Source organism: Trachemys scripta, chromosome 1, assembly GCF_013100865.1.
Source record: "Trachemys scripta elegans isolate TJP31775 chromosome 1, CAS_Tse_1.0, whole genome shotgun sequence".
In the NCBI taxonomy this organism is placed as follows: Eukaryota; Metazoa; Chordata; order Testudines; family Emydidae; genus Trachemys; species Trachemys scripta.
Genome location: NC_048298.1, coordinates 185,707,278 through 185,721,075, shown reverse-complemented (window position 1 = coordinate 185,721,075; position 13,798 = coordinate 185,707,278). Strand labels below are relative to the sequence as shown.

At 36.4% G+C, this 13,798-nt stretch overlaps 1 protein-coding gene across 18 annotated transcripts in view; it reads right to left on the bottom strand.

Moving 5' to 3' along the window:
* The window catches only part of SON (SON DNA and RNA binding protein), a 58,023-nt gene that overhangs the window by 17,596 nt on the left and 26,629 nt on the right, over positions 1-13,798 (bottom strand). For all 18 annotated transcript variants that reach the window (XR_004643342.1, XM_034752072.1, XM_034752147.1 and 15 more), the window contains 2 exons: positions 11,554-11,736; positions 199-309 (listed from right to left, as the gene is read on the bottom strand). Coding sequence is in view for 17 of the 18 variants with exons in the window: in XM_034752072.1 (XP_034607963.1) it covers positions 199-309; positions 11,554-11,736 (294 nt within the window). In the remaining variant the exon portion in view is untranslated. The remainder of the gene's footprint in view (positions 1-198; positions 310-11,553; positions 11,737-13,798) is intronic.

Here is a 13,798-nt window from a genome sequence, read left to right as displayed (position 1 = left end):
CCAGCTTATGTACCGCCAACAATAAATACTCTGTGGTAAAAATTTAAACTAAAATTTTCAAATCTGAATGCCTAAAGTCAGACTCCTAAAATCCATATTTGGGTATTTATATAGAGAAAGCAACCTGATCTAAAAAGCTTAGCATCATTTTTCACTGACTTCAGAAAACATTGATAAAGAAAAAACAGTGCAACCCACCTGTTCCTGTGCACGATTTAACAAGCACATGGCCTCTAAGTCAAATGTATTTTCTGTAAGCCTCTTCTGAGCCATTGTTCGTTCATTCATTGCTGTAGAGATGTCCACAGTCTAGGAAGAAATACAGCTTATTTATTTTTTAAAACAGATTGACCGTAATAATGCGTTCTTGCTCTAGAAGCATTTATTGCAAAATAAGGGGATATGCTACAAAAGTTGTGTTATGCATTTGAAAGTAGTAAATTGAAATGGAAAACAGATTATACAAAAAAAATTAATCTGACAATTGCTTGTTAAACATGTATAATCTGAGTTTTATAAAGTTACTAGAAATTGTGTAGGGATAAAGTACAATATAGTGCAGTGTTCCCCAAACTTTTTCGTCTGGCAGATGCCAGACGACGAGCCACGGAGGACCGTGGTGGCGGACGAGCATCTGCCGAAATGCTGCCGACAAGCGGCATCATCCAGAGGCGTTGCCGCCGAAATTCGGCGGCATTTCAGCAGATACTCATCCGCCAGCCAGTACGCGGGCGCACTTAGACACCCAGGCGGGCGCCATGACACCCGCGGGCACTGCGTTGGGGACCCCTGATATAGTGGTATTACTTTTTGCAGTTCTAGCATGTTCATAAATTGGTCTACAATCACTAGCCTACTAAAGCTTAAATTTTCAACCAAGAGAAATAGAGCAAATGTCCCAGATATATAAAACTGAAAAATATTTTTAAAAAATGCTATAAATATATTTAATACTGTCAAATACTAGAATGCAGAATTAATTAATTAAAGGGAAAAGGTCAGGTCCCACAGAAATGTAAGCAGAATTTCTTTATAAAGAGCAGTTCCTGTTAGGATTCATGTTTTAATACACACTGTTATTTCTCCAATGTAGTGCAACTTTTCATACTTGTATCACATGCATTTTATCAACCTGGATTTAGTCCCACTCATCTACTTAAGACCTCTTCTCTTTCTCTTTCAAATCACTTGCTTCTAATTTCTTCAATAGGACGTACTTATTTCTGCTCATTCACAGACTGCAAGCACCTTTAATTCTTAAACCTGTTTCAGGATTCTTCCCCACCAGCTGTAGTAGGACTTCAAAGGACATGCTGCTCCAGCTAATGCAAATTATTCTGGGGTGTACCTAAAACCCAAAGGCATCCAAAACACACTACTGAACAGAAACAGGAACACAATTTTAAGAGGGCAGGCCACGTAGATATCAATTTCACAGTGAAGAAGCGTGGTTTGGGACTGGCCTATTGCTGGGTAACCATGACACACTGCTATTTCCTACCACTTAACCTGAAGCAAAGAGGTGGTAGCAAATGGCTGATCTCACCATATTAAAAAAAAATCAGTACAAACCAATATCACATTCAGATACAGCAGTCCAAATTCTGGTATCGTCTTTGGAAGTTAATTCACTTTGAAAGCATAGAAGAATAAAGTTTATTTAGATTTTGTTCCTATACATAAACTATTACCAAAGGCAACTATACCAGTAAATGTCCTGAAGATTTTGATAAAGGGTTCAGTTTTGGAAAACAATTATTTTTTCCTCTCAAAAACTGAAAAACTCTGCTGGTATAACAAAAAAGTTATACCAGATTGTAGTAGGGAGGGAATTTTTTGCCTGAAGAGTAAAAACAAACAAAGGTTATTACATAGTTCAGCCTTGAGCATAGGGGACTGGACTAGATGACCTCTAGAGGTCCCTTCCAGTCCTACACTTCTATGATTCTAGGAAACAAAAACAAAAATTCTTCTGTCAAAGATATCACACATCAAGCAGAGAAATTAATGTAAAGTTACTAAAGGGACACATTCAACTTAAATTTGCCCCAAGTTAAATTTTGTAAAATTAAACTTTTATAAAAGTGAAGATCATAAGAATTTTTTTCCTTAACTTCAATGACATCTGTTTTTACATCTTCTCCCTGAAGTGTGAAACCTAGACTTTGCTATACTGAGCACCTAAAAATAAAATACAATTAACCAAAGTAGAACCAGATTGCTGGCACAGAAAATTATTTAATAATCTCCTCCAAAAATTGATAGGCACTAGTGGAAATACAATGCATGCAGTGGGGACACTCAGGATAAAGACATTTATTTAGAATTTAAATCTCTCTATATATCAGATGAAGGATAGGATAAAAGTTACAGTGGAACTACTTTCAGAGTAGCAGCCGTGTTAGTCTGTATCCGCAAAAAGAACAGGAGTACTTGTGGCACCTTAGAGACTAACAGATTTATTAGAGCATATGTTCTAATAAATCTGTTAGTCTCTAAGGTGCCACAAGTACTCCTGTTCTTTTTAGTGGAACTTCTGAAATCACAGAAATAAATTCTGGAAAATAATGTCAGACTAAGGCGTTAAATGCAAATACAGAGCAAAAAATAAATCATAAAATTTCTATCCGCCAATGCAAGTAGCTTAAATGCAAAAATAGGTGAACCAGAATGCCTTTTAATAGAAGAGGAATCTGAACTTCTGTCATAGACATTAATGAGTTCTTGAAACTCTCAGGAAAGAGACATGGGTGAACCAATTGGAACAGCTCCAGGCAGACCTCTGCTCAATGCACATCAGTGGTCAAAAACAAAAACAAAGTGTTAAGAGGTACAAGTATGGGATAGAAAATAAGAACAGTATAAAGCAATCATATTCTTTAGTGGTACACTCTCACTTGGAATACGGTGTTCATTTTGGATCACCATATCTCAAAAAAGAGAGAAACAGAAAGGTCCAGGGACAGGTGATTGGTATGGAGACTTCTGAATGAGGGAGACTGAAAAGACTGGGACTGTTTACTTTAGAGAGAGGAGACATGACAGAAATAATCAATACAATGAATGGTACAGACAAGGTAAACTGGGTGTTCTCCTGTTTAGCCTCTCACATAATATAAAAGGGTATCCAATAAAATTGAAAGGAAATTAATTTAAAACTAATGAATATATACTTTACACAGACACATAATTAACTGACAGCTCACTGCCACTGAAAATCATTAAAGCCAAGAATTTAGGGGGATTTGAAAAAAGACTAGGAATGAGAAAAACGAGAACATCTAGAATTACATAAAACAGGATAACTAATTTTTATTCATGGGATATAAACCTTCATGGTTAAGGGGAAAAGACGACAACCATTCACTGTCTGTGATTAGGAAGAATCTTTCCATATGGGTAAGTTATTCCATAATTGTGCACGGTGAAGCATCTGGTACTGGCCAGTCAGATACTGGACTAGATGGACCCGTAAAGGAATTCCTATGTTCTGCAGAGAATTGCAGAACATAAACAAGGAGCATAAACAGTGACAAAGTTAATTAAAACAAATTCCAGTAATAATAATCTAAGGTATTAATAAATTTGTGTACAACATATACTTTTTTGTGTTGACAGTGCCACTTAAAATTTTAACATTAAAGTTTATTAATGTTTAGCTTGTAGTCAGGATTCAGGAGAAAATTATTCTACTCACCAAAATTTCTTCCTTTCTAAAGCCCCAATCCAGCAATGCACTTACACATGTGAATAGTGCACTCAAGTCAGTAGGACTATTCACATAGTTAAACGTAAGTGCTTTGCTAGATCAGGGCCTATTAGCAGCTACCCTACTTAGAAAGAATTTCCCCTCATGGTTGGTCACCATATTTGAGACAGTAGTGGCTAGCATTACTCTATGGTAGCTTTGGGTCTTGGAAAATGCTTGGAGTAAGGAAAGATACTGTTTTACTTGACTACACAATAATATGAATTTCAACATTTTATCCTCTGTAGAAGAACTCGTGCTCTCCATTTCTGAGTTTCAACACTAATGTTGTCCCCACAGAAATGATGCAAAATCTTGCAGCACTGAGGACTATTTTGGCAGACAGATATGCCAAACTATATTTTGTGGGGATACTGCTGGATTTTGTGTTACACTGGCTGCAAAGATTACGTTTTTAATTAGTGAGGGGTGTGCAGAATATGAGATAGGTGCCTCTCAGTTTTACATATCTACAACAAATAAATCAGTAAACATTTTCAGACTTGTAGAGTTCACTGCAGAATAAAACTCCCCCCACATGCTTCCTTGGCCAGCTGCCACTAAACTTCCCAATAGGCTCAGCATCTTTAGTACACAGAGAGTCTACTCTTCTCTCTCCACCAGCATTCATCTTTTCCAGAGAAACCCTGAAGCTGGGAGAAGGCTAAGGACCATATTTTTTTCTCCCATCTCCAACCACACTGGATAATCACATTAGTTGGATACTTCTGCTAAAATGGTCAGCAGTAAACTAGTTACAGGGGGTAATTTTTACAGCTTATTCTGAAGCTAGTTCAGTAAATTAAAAAATGTCCCACACAAATTAGGCATGATCCTCTGATTCCTGAGGCCAATGTGGACTGATACCTAAATTGTCACCATTAGGTTTCAGAGTTAATAACTCAGTGAGACAAATGGGACCAATTCGCATTTGTTAGATCTATTAATTAAGCTCCAATAATAGTGTACTTGGTACTGCACAATGCATAGAAGAAAATATGGTCCTGGCTCTAAGAAGTGTATAATCTAACAAACAAATCATTCAGATACAAAATGCACTGGGACGGCCCAGAGCATGGTTCTATCTCAAAGTGAAGCCAGGTATGTTTTTTTGTTTTGATAGGTATGCAAGCAATTCTTAGGCAGGTGGGATGAAGGGACACCCTCCCCTTAAAAGAAAAAAATTAGGAGACCAGCAAGAGGGGGAGGGGGTAGACTAAAATGGACTGACTTCTGAGGGGACAGCAAAGTAATCTGCCTCCAACAACCTCCTAACCACGCAAAAAACAGAGCATAGGGTTGCAGAAGATGGGTTCTCAAAAACAAAACAAAACCTGAAAATGTAAATAGTAAGTACCCGGCAGCCAAATCAGACAGAAATGTCAGGACTGAAGAGAATCAAATAGCTATCATGGTAGACATTTGCAAATTGATTTCTGAGATTAAGGCCATGAGAGAGGATCTGATGAGCAAGCTTCTTACAGTAAAGAAGGAAGTTACTGACTTGGGAGATGGAGTCACTACGCTAGAGGCCAGCCTAAGAGAAGCAAGTGACAGACAGAGCTGCAGAGCTTCATGGCACTGATGGGGGACGGGGAGAGAGAAAGGGGCAGCTTAAATTGGATGATATAGGAAACAGAGTGAAAAGAAAACCTCAGAATTAAGGACTGCCTGAAAACATTGAAAGAGGAAGCCAGTATGTAAACACTTCAACTGTGGATTTGTTAAATCTCAGCTCTGCCGGGGGTGAAAGTAGAGACAGCACATACAGCAATGTTGCCCCCAACTGAGCCTAACAATAAAAGACCCAGAGATCTAATTGTGAAATTTCACTACATCAGCAGAAAGACTTAATTAGGAAAAAAGCCAGGGAGCATTCAAAGCTCACACTCAAATGCCACAAGCTCCAATTTTTCCATAACCTCTCTGCCCCAACCTTAAAAAAGAGGAAAGCACTGGGAGAAATTACAGCAGCACTCACGCAGGGAGATATTTGCTATAGATGGGGATTCCCATTTAAATTCTCTTTCTACTTGCAACACACAGTAAAAGACTTTAAACAAGGGGGGGGGGGAATTTACTCATATGGAATAGAACTCCAAATCTCAGACACACAAGCAGATACTCCAGAGGTAGAAACCAAGGATAAAATGCTAGAAGAATCCTGACAGATGGTGAAACCCAAAAAAGGAGGATAGGAAAAGACAAGACAAGGGCCTCTAGAGAACATATTGCAATGACAGAAGTGAAGCTGAACAGGAGAACACAGATACCTGATGAATAACCTACAAGGGATTTCTTGAGAGTCATCAAGAATTAACTGTTGTAAACTAACTTATGTTTATGGTAGAAGGGGAATAGTATGAAATGTGCTTCAACTGGGGTGATCATAACTATGTGATTGCTGTATTCTTTATTTTAAAAAGTAGAGAAAATAAAGGACAAGAGGCAGTAGGAAGGGAGATCCCAGGTAGGGTGGAGATTGGAGCAAACAGAGGGGGGATGGGAGGAGCCTTCGGCAGGGTTCTGTGTAAATCCCCCATGTAACTCAAATGATCAGATGGTAATCTATCCCTAAGGGCAGAAGTACCTCCTCTGGATTGAAGAGAAGTAATCCAAGTGTTCATGGGGAGAGTATGAGGATTTAGGATCATCAAAGCAGTCATTTGGTGGCTGATTTATAAGCTCTGTTGGTATTTTATTTCTGGAATTAAACTAAGGGAAATAAGGGGAATTACCACAAGAATGGTTCTTTCTTTGGAAGTAATGTCTTTGAATGTCAAAAGGCTAAATTATATGATTAAAAGGGAAAAAAGCCCTGGAAGAATTTAAAAACAAAACTACTCAGGTTATTTTCTATTTCACGAAACTCACTTTCAGGAGGGGAAAATTATGGGTATGCAAGGTAATTGGTTTCAGCAGACAATTTTTGCTTCAGCCAAAGAAAAGGGATAAAAAGAGTGGGCATAGTATTTGCTAAACATGTTTGTTTCAGATTAATAATCAATTTAAGAAGGAGGGATGGCTTATCCTGTTGAAGGGCACAATTGTTGTGTTATTAATAACAATGGGTTTAGTGTATGCTCCCAATCGAAAGCAAAAAAAAAACCCCAAACCCTTTTTTAAGGACTTCTTTAAAATACTGCAACACTTTGGGGAAGGGGGAAATTATACATGAATCCTTTCTGGGACAGATCTGATAGGGAAGCAGAACTGCAACCAGGGGAAAGAGATTACATTGTTATTCATACACTTATCAGTTATATGCTAGACTAGATTTAATGTTAATCTCTAAATCCTTAATGAAGCTGACAAGATCTGCAGAAATTGGCATCATTAGGTCAGATAGTGCACCAGTGGAAGCAATATTAGATAGCTGGTATGGGTCCCAAACATTAATCTTTTGGAAAATGAACTGCTCGCTTCTTCAAGATTTATAAATAAATGATACAGACAATACAAAAAGAGGCCTTCTTTGGGAAGCATGTAAGGCACTGGTTGGGGCCAACTGATATGCAGAGCCTCTCATCTGAAAAAAAGAAAGAGCTCAAGAAACGGCAGAACTAAAACAGGAGATAAAAGGGCTACAAGACCTTCATAAATCACAGGTTCCAAAAAAAGTGTGTGAACAATTAACAAATATGTGGAAATTGAATGTGCTGATGATAGATGCCCCTTAGGTATACAAAGCAAACAGTTTCTGAAAAAGGAAATAAAATTGATAGGTTATTGGCTTGAAAGCTAAAAAGGATTCAAGAGCAATGAATTGTTCCACCAATTAAAAACAATCAGAAAAAAGATATTTCATCAGGGAGTGTAACTATGTGCTAATTTTGCTTTTTATTATAAAACCTTCTTACCTCAGATACTCCAAGCTCTAAAGTTATTCAAAAATATCTGGAAGTAGCAGGCTTGCCAAAGATAAACAAAAATTATAAACTTTAGATAAAGAAATAAAAAGAAAAAATCTGAGCAGCAAAAAGCAAATCATGAAAAGCAGTAAAACTCCAGGATCTGATGGCTTTCCATAATAATTTTACAAGGTACAGCACAACCCAGTTTATCTAATTGGGACTGGAGCCAGATCAGATAATCGGGAGAATGGGAAAGTGCAGGGCTGCAGCGCCATGTAGCGGCCACAAGAGAGATCGCCCACTCCTGGACTTGTGTGCGCTAGTTGTTTAGTTAATACAGAGAGCCGGGTAATGGAGGGTCAGATAAATGGGGTTCTACTTTATTTAAGGAGGTATTAGTGAGTCCCTTGAGAGGTACCTTCAATGCTATTTTGTTAGAGGATAAACTTCCACAACCTATTAAAGAAACTACTGTGGTTATTCTCCCTAAAGCTAGAAAAGACCTTACCTTAAGCAGCTCTTATAAGCCCACATCACTGTTGAATCATGACAAAAATTTTCGTAAAAATACTAGTTAACTGATTGGAGTCCATGCTCTCAGCTTATGTAAATCCAGATCAAAATGGATACATTAAGGATAGACAAATGTCAGACAGTATTCAGCGAGTTCTTGGGATCATCCACCATACCAGATCACGAAAAGATCCTTTTTTTTTTTTTTTTTTTTTTTTTTTTTTTTTTTTTATCATCCCTTGATGCAGAGAAGGCCGTTGATAGAACAGAATGGAGCTTTCCATTTCAAGCCTTGTCCCGTAGGGACATTGGCCCCAGTTCCTTAAATGGAAAAAAAAACTACTCTTGACACTAGCCCCAAAGCAGCTGTGTGAGTTATTGAGGTTAAATCTCGTGTTTGAATTACACAGAAGGACTAGGCAAGGACGTCCATTGCCTCCTTTACTTTTTGCACCGGTCATGGAGCCTTTCACACAATGATGAGAAACAAGGAATCTATCACAGGAATAAAACTTGCAGGAACACATCAGAAAATAGATTTAAATGCAGATAATGTATTATTTTTATATAAACCAAGTATTTCCCTAAAATTAGTTTCTAAAAAAAAAAAAAAAAAATCTATGACTTTGGGTTAGATTTGAAGTAAATCCTGCCAAATCCGAAAACCTAGCTATAAATTTGTCCAACTCTGAAAAGCTATTCCTCCAGAAAACATTTGGGTACAAATGGGCAACAAATTCTAGAAGTCACCTGGGAATTCAAATCTTAAATAGTCTCGAAGAATTCTATGATTTGAATGTCAAACACTACTTCAGCAAATGGCATGCTGGGGGAAGTATGCAATTTTTTTGATTGGGAAGAACAGCTAGGGTCAAAATTAACATTTTGCCAACGATTCTCTTCTTGTTTCAAAATATTTCTTTGATGATTCCAGATAAAACTAGCAGGAATACAGAGTATTAAAATGTATATGGAATAAGACCAAAACAAAGTGAAGATACTTTGTACAAGCCCATTAAAACAGGATGGACTAGCTGGTTCCAAATATTCTATGATACTATCAAGCCAGCCAGCCCAAAGCAGCAGTGGACAGGAGGCGCTTTAACCCATCCAAACACTTTACGGAGCAAGAATGTTGTGGTGGTGTGTGCATCGCTAGGCTACCATGGATTAATTAAAACAAAAACGCCCTCCAGAAATTTATACACATCCTATAGTAAGGCTACTCTACAGATTTGCGATAGAACTAGATATAAAAGATCTTTTACCTTACCAAACGATACCCACTGCAAATAATCAAGATATTAACCCAAATTACGAACCAGAGATTCTTTAAAAATTGGGAGAGCATGGAATATATCTGGTTGACCAGCTACTGAGTAAAGAAACTTTTCTAACTTATTTAGAGATCAAAATTAACTTTAACTGGCCCACTCTCCCATGGTAACAGTACTTTCTAGTTAGACATTCTATTTCTTTCAACTCTTTAGAAAAATTGTTTTATACAGAAACCCAACTTTAATAGAAGTGGTGGCATCTGGTCAATTAGGAAACAAATAGGTTATAACTAATTCAATCTTTGCAGACAACTTTCCTAACAAAACATGTCCATGCTAGGAAAAGGACCTGAACAGAAAAATAATACCAGAGGAATGATGTTTGATCTGGAAAAGTGTACCAACAACTTCAGACTGTAGCACAATAAAAGAAAATTACTTTAAGATATTGTTTCAATGGTACCTCACACCAGTCAGGTTATACATACATACATACATACATACATACACACACACACACTGGAATGGGAACAAATGTTGGGAGAAATCATAGTGAAAGAAGAGATTTTATGCATATATGGGGCACATGCCCAGTCATCAGAGAATACTGGGATGTAATCCATCACCAAATATTTTTGGATATTTATTACCAAATGATCCTTTGGTAATCCTCATGTGGCTTCCTAGAGGAAATGGTCACACAAAAAGTAATGAAGAATTAATCTCTCATCTACTAGTAGCTCCTCAGTAACTGACAGACTCTCATTGGAAAAAGAAAAATAGTCCAACTGTAGAGGAATGTCTCAAAAATATGGAAGGCGGTTATTATAGAACAATTAACACACCAGTTATGTACTCAGCAAAATAGACAGAGGACAAATAGATACTTAGATGTTTAGTTACCTTTTATTCAATACTCAGACAAAGTACATTGACCTGCAAAAAACCCCACCACACCTGTTCAATTTTTTTTGAATATTTACATTTGATAGACATCCTGGTCTGTTAAATATGTGTAATCGGAGATTTCACTCAATTAAATAAAATAACTAAAAACAAAATGTCATAGGTATTGTAATGATGATCACTCTGTAATATGGGAAAGTCCTCCTAAATAGAGATCTGATGTTTATATTCCGGTATAATGTCTCTTTAAACAAAAGCTCATTGTTGTTATGATTATTCTTTTGCTTCCGATATTTACATGGCAAGGATTCTAAACCTGTTAATACTTCCTAAATTAATAAATAGTAAAAAACAACTGCATTTCAATGTAATTCTGAACCAGTACTAAAATACATTCAATGAAGCTCTTCACACATAGTCCTTTAATACTGAACTTGTCAAATTTAAAAATATATTAATTCAGTAAGAAACAGCCAGCTAACAGAGTTCTGGCATTAAAAAATAAATGTTACAGGTTTTTGTTTTTAAAAAGAAAAAACCAACACTTGCAGGTGAAATATTTGTTTTGCCTACTATATTTACAAGAAACACAAAATATTACTTTGACTGAAAGTAATTAAAGAAAATTTTTACTATTTCACTATTCTATTTTTTCCACTTTGTTTATTTTGTGTATTTGACAGCACCACTTTATACATAGTCAATTTCTCCTTTACATTTTGTGGGTTTTACATAAAAAACAAGAGAGAAGACAAATATTTAGGAAAATGTGATTGTAAAACTACAGAAATGGGCAGACACAGTCAGGTATATATATGTAGTACTGGAAACTACTTTCAAATCATTTTTTAAATTGATTACATTTCAAGTTGATGTTGATTTAACATTGGTAGGCCATTGATAACTATTGTTTTAGGTTCTCTGGTTCAGGAAGACTAAGCTTGGAAGGTTTTCTTGGCAATGACAAGGGCTAGAAGCTTAGTTTTTATTTTGAAGTGAAAGATTAAATTTCACAGAAATTAAGAGGTCACCCGTGGACAGACGGAAATACCATGGCTGACTATATGCTGCAATAATTAGCACTCATATGAACAGCCTATCTCCAAAAGCCAAAATAGGTTAGCCGATTTAGTCATTAAAAGGACAAACACAACTGATATGAACAATTTCTTTACAAAGTTTACAACTAGATCCCAGAGCGAGCAGGTAACAGCTTTCTTTTTGTAAAATAAGATGTGTTATTTCCCTTCCCTACCTGTGCAAGAGCTGGTTTGGGGAAAACATCATCTTTGCTTTCTTCTTTGTTTTTCTCAACTGGAACCCATTCTCCATAGACACTGTCAGCTTCCTTTTTCCTGTGTTGAGACCCAGATGAGACAGGGAACTCCTTTGTCAAAGTTACCTGATTTTTTGGTGCTGGTTTTACGATAGGAGTGGTCTTAAAGAAAAAGAAGCATTTTACGATTAGAAAATGATAAAGCACAATATGCATACATGGTCCTATTCAACAGAAACAATTACTGTAGGTTTTGTGAACACTGAGTGCCAAACACTATTTCAATTTTCTCTCCTGAGCTGGTATTAAAATTAAAACTCTAAAGATACAGTCTCTGAACTAAAAATTGGAAAGATGTTATTTAAAATTTTGAGACTGGATCCTTGTTTCACATATGATGAGTGAAGTGACACCTTAATGGGTAGTTTTTCTTTCAGTTCATAAACAGTGTTAGAATTATTAGGGAGTAAAGGTGCTAAATAAATGAAAATTATTATTGCTGATGATGAGAACAATACAGGAAATGCCTAATTCTAAAGAATGAAGAAAACATTGATTGCTCTGTGAAAAATCCAAGATGTGACTTTGGACCCTTCCCCCCACATTAAAAAATCATGATGTTTCACAAAATAAAAATAAATGCTTCAACTACGTTAATGAAATACTTGTTGTGCTCACACAATTAAAATGATTGCTTTTTAAATCTTCTGGCACATATACAGTTTAAGCATTAAATGTGGGGAAAATGCAGGTAAATAAAGAAACCGAAAACTAAGTAACTCAAAGTATCATTTAACAGCATCATCATATCTTTACTTGGTTCTGGAAGAGAATATATTCCTATTCTGTCACAGAGATGACACATTTTGCACTTGTGTTTTATTGAAGTGGACTATCAATGTAGAATGCTACATATACTTAGTTATGGAATAAAACCTGCAGAAACAGAAGATCAAATGTTGTGTACCCAAGAAAACCAAGACCTAGATGCACTGTCAAAACTAGATCTTGCCACGTGATGCTTATACAGAATGTACAAATATAAAAACAACAGAGAGCAAGTGTGCAGGTATCACTGATTTCAACAGTGTACAGTATATCCAAAATAAAGAGAAGACAGAACGAAGGAACATCTAAAGTACATATAAAATTAACTTACTATAGTTCTACAATTAAATTTATACAAAGTAACAACTGTAAGCTATTGTTTGGAAAGCATGTATATAAAGAACAATTATAATTAATACATCAAAAAGAATGTATCTAGTTTTGACTCCTGAACAGTGCCTTCTCTCTCTCTCCCAAAAAAATTCTAAAAACTCATCTATACGAATATACTTCTCTCTTTGTTCTAATAACACTTAGCACTAATATAGTGCTTTCTATCTTCAAATAGCTTTACAATATTATTTATTCCTCAACACTCCTGTGAGGTAGGTAAGATTTAGACCCATTTTTCACATGGGGAAACAGTCAGAAACATTACATGACTTGCCTAGGCCACAGAAGGAAATGTGTGTCAAAACTAGGATTCAGGGGTTCTTAATTCCAAGTCCCATGCTCTCAGGTCTCCCCTCTATCTGTGTACTGCAACATATTTTTCCTGCTTGTGGTTTTACGTTATCAACTCTTAATGGCAGGGGCTAGCTAAGCACAATTCACTTACTGCATATTACTGTACTATGTACACTTGTAGTACTATAACAACACCATCTTGATCAATTAAATCTTAGGCAAACCTAGCCAAAGAGAAACCTGCTAGAGTTGTACACAGATGATGGATTGATGTCTTGGAGGGGATATTAACAGACTCCACCTCTAGATGAGAAGTCAGGAAACTAAGGGCCCACAAGGTACAGTCAATCTGATCACACTAGCAAGAGAGAACACATTGCCATAAAGAACTCTCCTCACCCTCGTCCCCTTGTACAGCATATTCCTTTTGGGAGATTTAATTATATAATGAAAACCAAATACTATTATATTAACAAAAATAAAAAATTAACAGCAATGAAACCATGGGATCTAATTAAACTGAATCAGTTCTCAGACAGAATACAATATACACTGTCCAAAAGCTACACTATCATCTATAATTAATATATTACCAGAAGCTTCTTCAGGTTTACAAAACACATGGCTTATCACCTCACTCCTGGTACAGTTTTTTGTGGATACAGCAAAAATAAAGTCCCAGAGTTTCCTGAGCTGTGTTTAAGGTGAT